We start from the raw sequence: 11,682 nt of genomic DNA, 5'->3' as shown, positions 1-11,682 counted from the left end.
TCATACCATGTTTGTATCACAAAGACACCAAGCATACTAAACTACTGCATCGGACTGAAGTTCGAAACTGTTGCTAACTAAACGGACCGACATTGTGGCCTTAGACCCGTTCCTACTGGAAGGAAAACTCACCTCACACTGCTGAAGTCCCATAGACACAATCCCACACTGCTGAAGTCCCGCAGACTCCACCCCAGCTGCTGGCTGACAGATTCACGAACTGTCAACACCAAATAACACCAAATTATTAATTGGGTTCTAACATATAACTAAAAAGACATGCTTTGTATAATTACTAGATTACCCCTAGCTTGGCTTACCCAAGCCCAAGGCTCAATCCATAGGCCCAAAGTCAACTAGGGATCAAATCCCAACATATGGCCCAATTTTCCAAATTGGGCCCAAACCTCTACATAGACTTTCCTTAAGACCCAATTGATCAGTCCAGTCCAACATGTATCAATCTAGGGCCTAATATCATACAACCATCTAGGCCCCAACTATGGCCCAATCCTTCATATAGGCCTTACCTTAAAGCCTAACTAATTACTCTAGTCCAATTGATTATTCTTAGATGGCCCAAAACAAAGCCCAAGTGAAATTAGGGTTTCACATAAAATGACAATTAGGGTTAAGTGTTTCTCACTTAACCCATTAAGGGCTCATTCCACTAAGGACTTAATCCGTTAAGGACTTAATCCATTAAGTCCATTACTGCTTAGATTAATCCTACCAATGATTATTATTTAATATTTCACTTATTAAATAATTCTTGTGTGTGTCTTGATAATTTCTCAATTATTAGGATTTTCTCAATTTTTAACCCATTAAGGACTTAATCCATTAAGTCCTTTACTCTACGAGATAAGTTATATGGAATAGTTGGGATCAATACACAATCCAATCCCGATGGGCCAAAAGTGGGCCCAATAAGTCTAAGGCCCCAAATACTCATACTTAGGGTTTTCCACCCAAACATGGCCCAATAGGCCCAAAACTAGTCCATAAGCCGAATAGGGGTTTGCTAGGTCCATAAGGGCTTGCTTGAGGGGCACCACCCACTACCACCTTGGGTAGTGGTGGTCAATGGCGGTTCACGACGGCGGCCACCACCTTACGGTGGTGGTTACTACTATTTTTATTATTAACCAAATTAATTACAATTACAATGTTTGATCAAAACATACCACACACACACTAACACACTAACTAACACACACACATAACCACAGAAAACACAGCCATACATAAGTCTTGCTCGGAACAAGAGCACCTCCCTCTCTTGGTGGCGCTTGGCAGCAGCTCTCGGTGACAGCCACCACGGTTGGCTGCAATGGTGGTCTTCAAGTATTTCTAGCCACCCTTTCACCCCCACACTCCCACGGTGATGACGGAATACGCACAAACATCACATCCTTGGCTGAAAAACAGAAACACACGCATCACTGCCATCCTATGGCTGGAACACACACACGACAACCACTCATATGGTGGTCTGCAGTGACCCAGAATGGGTATCATCTGAATGCAATAGCCATCAGTCGGAGATGGCGACGTACATGAGGAAAATCCCCGACGTCGGCCTTTACTCCCGTATTCGCCGGCAACAAAGGTTGTGACGACATCTCGATGGTGAGGCAGCAACCGGCGGTTGACGGAACTCTATCGGATCGGAACGCAAAAGGGGAAAATGGGATGATTGCGGATGGAGGAGTGGAGAGATAAGGTTGGCGGCCGCTTCCATCGTTTAGGGTTGAAGATGCAATGTAGGGGGGGGGGGGGGGGGGGGGCGGGAGGGATACACCGGTGTCTCTTTCAAACTTATGCACAATATACACTTCTGGTCCCTCCTTCCAGATTTCTTTTCAAGATTAGGCTACAATTTACCTTTTAAACCCTCATCCCATAAATTCCTTTCATATTAGGTCCCTAAATTGCAAATCAACCCCTTAAGCCTTCAAATATCTTCAATTTAAGTCCATAAGTTACCAAACGCACCTGAATTCTATAATTATGACTTTTAACTCCTCGAAACTAACGCATCGCTCAAATATTATTCATTTAGGGATTCTATACATTTATTTATTTATTTTATAAACGGGATGTTACAATAAGTGTTCCCAAATACCCTAAAAGATCTATTCTCAAGGGACAAGCTCTAGAATTTTGAATCCTCTCCTCGGTATCTTTTCTTGATGGGAATAAATCTTCAAACTTTGGTATTGTATCAAGCACAATGAAAAGTTAATACACGAGAATAAAGGATACAAATATTGAAAAATCATAAACCCTACCATCCATAACCCAATCAAGGACCAAAGATTCCCCATTCTCAAGAGATTTCATATCTAAAAATAAATATTTTCTCTTCCATCCGCCATTGTGATAGGATTTTAAAGATTAAGTGGGTTTTCCCAGAACAAATTTCAAAATTATTTTAGAAGAACCAAATGTTTGAAGAGTAAAAAAAAACTTGCTAGTTTAGGTAAACCAAGATGTTCGAAGATTATAAAACTTGCTATTTCAGGTAAACCACTGATGTTTTCAGTCCTAATAAGATGATCTACTCAAAATAAAATTTTCCAAACCATAGGCATGATTTGGGCATAAATTTTTTTTGTCAAGATTAAAAATTCTAAAACTAGCGATGGAAAGGAAAAAGAAGATACAAAATTACAACTCTTAGTTTTTCTTTGGGTAATATAACCAAGTCTTAAACAGTAAGCAGAAGATTTAAAAATAGTCTTTGGAAGATAATCTCTTTCTGATTAAAGGAACTTAATTTTAGAATCGGTAAAGATGAAGATAATCGGTGAAGAGCAAAAAGGAAGGATTTTTCCAGAGCAAAAGATGAGATAATCGGTGAAGAGAAAAAAAAGGAAGGATTACCTACTAAATGCTTGCATGGAACAAGAGAGTAAGCAAGATTAAACTAAATTTGTAAATGGAGGGATATCTAGCCAACGGATCAAAATTCAAATTTCATGGGAAATCAAACAATGGCCCCGTTGCTTCAGATGGGTAATTTTTAATTCTAGAAATCTCCAACTCTCCAGATCCTAGATTGAATACTTGTAGGGTCAATTGTTATGAGTTAAATTTTTTTCTTTATATTATTAACAATACTTGAACTTTTGATAACATCTTGGGTAGCCCAAGATCTTGAGATTAATTAACATATTCGGATTGCCTTTGTATTTTATATAATATCATATGTAGGAGCAAAGACTTCAATAGAAAGGGAAGAACCGAGTTAAAAGGATCATGTCTTGACATCTACATTTTCTTTTTCTTTGAACAATTTTGAGTACATTGACATAAAGAACATGGTCAGGTAGCACATGTAACACATTATTTAATAAGAATTCTAGGGCAGCATGACATTGTCACCTCACGAGGTTTTATGTCGGATATCCTAAAGGATTAAAGGCTCTCTTCCTAGAACTCTGTGTTCTTGCATTTACCTGATTTACATTTGGTTGGTTGTTTGATCACAACATTCACACATACAACAATTTCACGTAAATCTCGTTATATCCTTGGGCACTTTTTTAATCTTATTATATATTGTCTTATTCAACAAGTTTCCAGCTTTTACAATATATTTGTCAAAACGCTTAAAAATGTATGTGCTTATACCTTATATCAAGTCAACATTTTTAAATAACTTATTAACATTATTGGTTTATTCCTAGGATCTTGGGCACAACCAACATCTTCACCATATTTTAAGATCCTCAATATTTGACAACATTTCATTTATAACATGACACCATACTTATTAATTTGGTTACAAAATTAGTTTATCGGTTATTGACCAAAACACAAACATACACACACACACACACACACACACACACACACATATATATATATATATATATATATATATATATATATATATATATATATATATATATATATATATATATAGACACACACACACATACATACTGAGAGAAAGAGATTTCAGGCTAAGAATAAAGATAACCGATAATGTGGCTTTGATGGATGTTACAAATAAAGAATTTGTCAAAGGGAATCCCACTTATTTTTCATTTAAGATACGTTTCTTATGTGTCAAAGGTCCCCAAAGGGTGCAGAAATGCTTTTCTGTATCCTGAGATGCTTGTATCTTGTCTTGGGTTTGAAAATCAACTCAACCAAAAAAGTAAAATTATCATAGTGTCAGTGTGGAATGATAAGTCGAAAAAACTTAAATCTTCATATATTTTGCTTTCGATCTAGGACAATATTGTTTGTGATTTTAGTATCACGATGTCATTTTATGTAACTGGAACTAACATGTGAGCTAAAGGCTTCATGATTTTTACTCTAATATATGTACGAGTTTGTGCGTAGTGCACGAATATATAAGATCAAATTAGTAGCCGGTTTGACGACAAGTTGGGGTCCGAGGGCAGCGCCCCTGGGTCTGGGGTTTACAAAGGGGCACTGCCCCTTTGACGAGGTTTAGGGGCAGCAACCCTTGTGGGGTCCAAGGGGCAGAGCCCTTAGCTGGTAAAACTAACAAAACTCGTTAGTTTAGGAAACCCTAAATCCTCATTAAAATCCGGATTACCTTGACTTGCTTCAAAAGCAACTCATGACGGCCCAACCCTAATGAAATGCTAATCTCGTTTATTATATAAATGCCTCTTCCTTTTGAGAGAAGACACACGGAAATTAGCTCTTGTTTTTCTTCAAGCACTCATAGAATCCTTCTCGTAATTTGGCTTACGATTTCTGTGCCTATAATTGTAAGTGTCCTCTTGGATTATCCTAGATTAAATTTCTTGTAACCCAAATATAGGCTAGAAATATCAATTTGGAAAGTGTTCACACGATCCAAGTTGGTATCCAGATCTCTACTACAAACACTTCTTTTTCTTACAAATATGACCCATGTTGAAGGATGGCGCCCAATCATCAATTAGTTCAAAAAAAAATGTCTAATTTGAAAGAAAATGCTCTCTCGGTTATGGGACAACTAATTGTTTGTAAAGGTGCTCTTGGTAGCCAGATACTTTTTTCTCATGCTTTTATTCCCTAAGGAAAGTAGTCAGCATCCCCAAAAGATTATGCCAGTTTTTCTAGGGTGGCAAGTATGATAAAAGAAGATGGTTTGGATAAAATGGAGCAAAAACTATTGCTATATTAGACATGGAGAAGTGGCCGACAAAAATGTTCGGCATATGCTCGACAATTTCAGCACACACTGCCCCCTTATTGTGGTGTGCCAAGGATTTGGTTGTTGAACGACATTTGAATGCCGATGAGAGAGAGAGAGAGTATTTCTTTTCTTTTTCTAATTTTTTTTCCAGAAAAATCAAGATGTGGCGGCATGGCATTACATACTTCATTCCCTCCGGCCTTAAAAACATGGAATGTTTGGCAAATGCGAACCTATAAGCCGCTAAATCTGAGCGTCATTTTAAAGGCCTTAAAAACATGGAATGTTTGGCAAATGCGAACCTATAAGCCGCTAAATCTGAGCGTCATTTTAAAGGGAGACTGACATATGACAATGAATCGGACTTAATGTGGACCTAAATTGTGAAAAAAAAAATCATCGGGAGAAAGGGAGGCTAGAAGGGAGTAATCAACGTGTAAGCTTCATGAAAGGGTTCATCTGATTGGAAGGATATGGATTGGCAGAAGACATTCTAGAATGGAAAGGATTTCAAACGATGCCAATCTCAAACTGGACGAGGTTATTTGACTTGCTATTTACACAATCTTTTGTTTGGGGTTTGAGTAGGGGTAAAGGGCTTAAAATCGAGAGTGGATTAAAAATCAACTCCTAGCTTGTTATGTTTAACTTTTTCTCCTGGCTCTTTGATAATTTTATTGCTTTTCTAATAAATCCAATCTTGATATTTAAGATCAAAAAGGAAAAATAATAATAATAATAATAATAATAATAATAATAATAATAATACGCCTAAGAAACATGGATGGATGAAGCAAGAGGGTAGAAAAGAGGTATACAAGAAACATCTAAAACATGTAGGAAATTTATGAAAATTGGTATTTGGCAAATTAAATTATTAAAAAGTTCACTTCAACATTTACTTGGCATATAACGTGGCATTAAAATACAGTAATATAAAATTTTAAGTTGTTGAATATGTTATTGATCACTATAATGTATAAAAAGTTATAAATATAATATTATTATAAGGTAAAATTTATATACATGCGCATATCGTAAAAATAACAAGGTGCATTAAAATTTATCGAAATTGGCTTTACAAAATAATACAAGTGATAAAATTTATCTTTAATGATTTTTCACTAAATGATGTTTCTTTTACGTACATATTTTAAAAGAATCATATTCACAGCATCACATGTACAAATATATATAAATTTCCCTAACGTTGGGACTATTTCGAATAAAAATAAATTATATATATTAGTAAACTTAAATTTATAATTATACACATACATGTATCAACACAAGTACATTTAAAATATTTGCATTCTTTCCTTTCGTTGAACTCGGTTAAAGACGATAAGAGTACTCCTCTACAGCCCTTGATATATTTTTTTTTTCTTTCAAGACAACCTTCGGTAACTGTACAAATATCAAGGTTGGTGACGTTGATGTTCTAACAAACATTCAATTGCTCTTGCAAGGCAAATTGTTTTGTACAAAAGACACAAATGTAAGGTTTTGAAAAACGTTATGTTAGTATAAAGAACGGATAAACAAATATGATTTTAATGATGCGAATCAAATAATGAACATAAAGATTTAACATGGCTCACAGGATCACAACGTGATTGGTGAATACATTGTAGACCTTTTGCTCGAGCACCACGTACATACCTTTTGTTGGGCATCGCAGCTACATTACCACAAACCTTGGAAAAAACTTTCTTTATGTGTGGAGCTCACTTGTAGCAACCATTTCATTTACAAACCTCCACTTGTAGGTTTTTTTTTTTTTTTTTCATGCGAACATACATAAAAGAAACTAACTTAATGACTACCATATGGATCAATACACTGCAAAAGGAGCTGAGACCCAACTCGAAAACCAGTACAATGATGTTAAAAGTCAAGTGGTGCGATGGATCAATATCTTAAATCTTATGGAATAACTATTATATGGAAATATGTACAATGTGCAAGAAACAAAAAAGAAAAGACATTCACATAGGAAAATTGGAAAAGAAACAAATAAGTAAAAACATCAACCAAGATCACGACCACTGCAGATGAATACAAATTCCAACATAAATCTTGACCTTTGATCCATCCATACTCGTGGATCTTGCGAATTCCAACGGGGTTCAATTCGACAATAATCCAACAAAAAAATCAAAACAGGCCCCTTTAGGCAACACCGATATTACAAATGTCATACAAATATAAACTCCAATTAAACCTATAAATAATCACTATACAGCAGTAATCGAAAGCAAAGTATACATTGAGCCAGAGGATCTATGCGCCTTCTCTTACTTTCTTCATCTTGGCAACCCCTATGATGACTGCAATGAGTATCTTGTCCATGGTTTCCTCAGCAAACGTGAAAAGATTCTGTCTCCACTTCTTTTTGAACAATAAAACTCCAATAATACCCCAAAATCCTGTTATAAAGCCACTCATTATGTCCACATAAAACCATAACTCATTTGCATTGTATTGCTTCTTGGGCATTCTTGTAATTGGATTTTCATGATTTGAGCAATTCTTTAACAATGGAGGCCCACATAAATCTTTGTTCCCAACATATATGGATGGATCATCAAGGGTTTGTAATTGATTTCCAGCTGGAATTTGTCCCGACAAGTTGTTGTGTGACAAATTTAAATGGCTCAAAAAAGTCAAAGCTGCCATGCTTGGAGGTATCACCCCAGTCAGTTCATTTCTTGAGAAATCGAGAGATTCCAACTTCAACATGTTTCCAATGGTATCAGGAATACCCCCCGTGAGATGATTATTAGACAAATTGAGACCCATCAACATGGTAAGTGCAGTTAACTCGTCCGGTATTTCTCCAACAAGTTTATTGCTCGAGAGATCCATGTTAAAAACCATTGCCCAAGCATTTATATATTCAAGATCAACACCTTTCATGAATTGAACAAGAGTCTCTCCAGTTCCATAATCCTTACAACGTGAAACAACTTTGCTACTAACAATCATGGCATTCAACTCACCTAAACAAGGAGGGATGGTTCCTGTTAAGTTGTTGTGAGCAACATCCAAAATATGAAGAGTTGAAGCTTTGCAAAGAGATTGAGGAATACTTGCATTGAAGTTATTTTGACGTAGCCTCAAAACAATCAAAGACGGAAGTTTTTCGCCAATGAATTGGGGGATGTTTCCTGACAATGCGTTATCAGCCATATCTAAGAAAAATAATTTTTGTAAATTCCCCAATGCTTGAGGAATTTCACCAATAAAGTTGTTGCTATTTAGCTGTAACCAACGTAATGATGAAGAATTAAAGTTTGGAATGACCCCGGATAGCCGATTTGAGCTAAACGCCATAGTACGCAAACTTTGCAGATTCCCGAGACATTTGGGAATTTTACCAGTTAACCTATTTCTCGAAAGATTAATATCATCTAAATCTCCCCTTCTGCACAATGACCTTGGAATCGACTCATTGAAAAGGTTGTCTTGAAGAAATAATACCCTAGCCATAAAATATCCATACACATCAAAAGTCTTCCTATTAGGAAGATTTGTCAAAGGTCCGCTGAGTTTGTTGTGAGAGAGTTCTAAGAAAGGGACAATTGGCATTTTTTTCAACCATGTAGGGAGAGGTCCCGTAATCGTAGCGTTGGACAACACTAACTCCCTAAGTTTCATTTGGTTTCGAAGCCATTGTGGAAATCCATTTGCAATATTGCAACACCGGATTTGAAGAACTACCAATTGAAATGGAGGTATCCAGTCTCGTGAAACATTGAATATCAACTTAGTGTTAAAAGAAGTATCCAAGCTCTTTAACATCGAAAGATTAGCAAAATGGGCTTCGGAAACTACTCCTTCTAAAGAATTGTTAGAGATATCTAGAGAACGGAGGTCGGCAAGTTGCCCAACTGAAACTGGAATTGTCCCATTTAAGAAATTGGAAGACACCGAAATTGCTTGTAATGAAACAAGTCTTCCAAGAGATGCAGGGATGGGTCCCATTAATCGATTGAATGAAAGATCCACATAAGTTAAGCCTGATAGATTTCCAAAGGATTCTGGAATTGAACCTTTCAAATGATTATAAGAAAGGTCAAGTTTAGCAAGTTTCGCATGGAATGTTGGAATGGGACCGGTTAACTCGTTACTAGACAAATCTAATACTTCTAAAAATCTTAATCTTCCTAGAGATTTAGGGATTGGACCTGTCAATCCGCTCCTTGATAAATCTAAGCCTCTTAAATTCGCCAATCTTCCAATTGTTTGTGGAATTGTACCATACAAACTCTCATGTAAATCCAACCTCTCCAAAGCATATCGGGTGCATTCTGATATGTTTTGTAGTGATTCGATCATTTCAATATCAAAAGGATTTTTTGACGCACTCAAAATTTTCAAGTAACACTGTCTCCAGATTCCAACATGCTCAATCTGCTTAAACCGGTTAGATGAAAGACCAAGCTCTAGAAGGTTGGGCATAACAGGAACCCATGAATTCAACATGTTTCGAGAAATTTCAAGGACTCTTAACGAACTCATGTTTGTTAAAACAGATGGAAAAACGTCTCCAATTGAATTTGCGCTAAGATCCAGGTGTTGGATGTTAGAAACTATGCTGAAATTAAGATGAGGGTGAGATAGATGGGTGTTATGGAGGCCACAACCTGACACATGCAGCTCTAATAAAGAAGGGATCACGTTTAGCAAGTTTGCAGTGTTCCATGAATAATTAAGATCAAAGTTTGAAAGATCCAAGAATACTAGGGATGTAATATTTTGGAAAAAACCAGGTAGTGAACCTTTAAAATAATTGAAACCGAGATCTAGGTGTCTAATGTTGGGGAGTACTCTACTCGAATTAAAAGAAGGAGAAAGATGAATGTTGGAAAGTCGACATCTAGACAAACTTAACCTTTTTAATGAAGGAATCATGTAAACCATGTTCCAATTCTTTGCTCCACTAAGATCCAGTGAACTCAAGTCGAGATGTTGGAGTAACGGAAGACCAAAAGTCCATGCCATATCATCTGCCTTCATCCCATAATTTGAACTGAGATCAAGAACCTTTAAATTAGAAAGATTTCCAATATGAGGAGGGATGATACCTTGAAAACCAGCATTAGAGAGATTGAGGTAGATCAGTTGTTTCAAGGATCCAATGAACTCGGGGATCCTGCTTCCTTGAAAATAGTTCCCGCTCAAATCCAAATATTTAAGATGGCTCAGCTCCGCTAAAGAATAATTCACCTCATCACCAACTAAGTAGCCTTCACCAACATAGTCAAAGTAGCCTTCACTTAAAGAAAAATATCCCCAATCTCCTCTCAGATGCAGACTTTTAACAGTTCCAGTGACACTATCACACTGGATTCCTTCCCACAGGCAACAGTCATTGCCAACCCATGATGACAATATTTCAAAATCGTCTTTGACACTCTGTTTCAACTTGAAAAGAGCAACTCTCTCTTGCTCAGAGCAAACAACACTCATATTTCCAACACTCAAACAAGTATAAGCAGTTGCAAACAAAAATACACAAACGAAAATGAGATGAAGCCCCAAACTACCCCTTTGATTCCCCATTATCAACTCCAACTCAGTTTAATTTAGAAAAGATTCAAGTGTAATGATTGGTTCTTATGATGAGGAAACAAGTTGATTTATAAAGCAATAAATGAAGAGCAAATTACTATCATAATTAAAAGACTTTGAAGTCAATGGATAATTTGGTCCACAAAATCAAAATGGTACCCTTTTGTCCAGGGCGCTTCTTCTGTTACTTAAAATTAATGGCTACTATTTTTTTGTCCACGACTATTTAAAAACCCTTTTTTTTTATAAAAACTGAGAAACTTTACCATTAAATCAAATCAATTAATGAGTATAACTGATGGTAACATTTGTGAAAAATGTTCAATATTACTAGTCAATTTGCTCCCTAAATTACATGTAACACTCAGTTTGTTTATTTGTTTGTTATTCTATTCTTTTATTAAACTATGGTATATAAAAAGGAAATTGCATTTATTACATTACAAAGTCCAAGCAAAGAGTCTCATCCACTTGAATAAGACAGAATTTTACAGAAAAACTGATATGTGACATGGTTTGGAGGATAAGAGGTGCGATCACAATGTGCATTGTAAGCCTTAATGACAAAAAGGACCTTGTTGTCTTACTTCGAAAGCATGTGTGTCAGAAAACATCTCCAATAGATTCACATGAAATGACCTAAAGAAACAATGGTCACTCGTGAAACAATATATAAAAACCTTATAAAAATAACTAAAAACTGGGATAGATCAATATAGCACCCAAATTTAATGGGGAAAAAGATACAAAAACAGGGAAAGTATTATAACCCAAAAGATAATGAATATAGTAAAGTCTTTTGACGTTTCATGGGTTGAAATTAACATAAATATAAGAACTTTTCACAGCTATAATTTAAAAGCAACGGCTTTTTACTAAATGAAAGTGATATCATGAAACCTTTTTGGATTATAATCACGAGTCAAGATCAA

The 11,682-nt window shown here is 36.0% G+C and overlaps 1 protein-coding gene across 1 annotated transcript; it reads right to left on the bottom strand.

The window, feature by feature from the left end:
* Positions 1 to 7,283: 7,283 nt before the first annotated feature.
* Positions 7,284 to 10,767, bottom strand: LOC145008186 (receptor-like protein EIX2). Its single transcript, XM_078966811.1, has one exon. It carries the CDS (start codon positions 10,739 to 10,741, stop codon positions 7,457 to 7,459), a length of 3,285 nt encoding a protein of 1,094 aa, XP_078822937.1. The 5' UTR covers positions 10,742 to 10,767; the 3' UTR covers positions 7,284 to 7,456.
* Between the last annotated feature and the right edge of the window lie 915 nt (positions 10,768 to 11,682).

The sequence above is a fragment of the Lactuca saligna genome, chromosome 8 (genome assembly GCF_052625555.1).
Source record: "Lactuca saligna cultivar CGN05327 chromosome 8, ASM5262555v1, whole genome shotgun sequence".
NCBI classification, from domain to species: domain Eukaryota; kingdom Viridiplantae; phylum Streptophyta; class Magnoliopsida; order Asterales; family Asteraceae; genus Lactuca; species Lactuca saligna.
The sequence above is the reverse complement of the archived record's forward strand: the minus strand, read 5'-3'. Positions and strand labels throughout refer to the sequence as shown.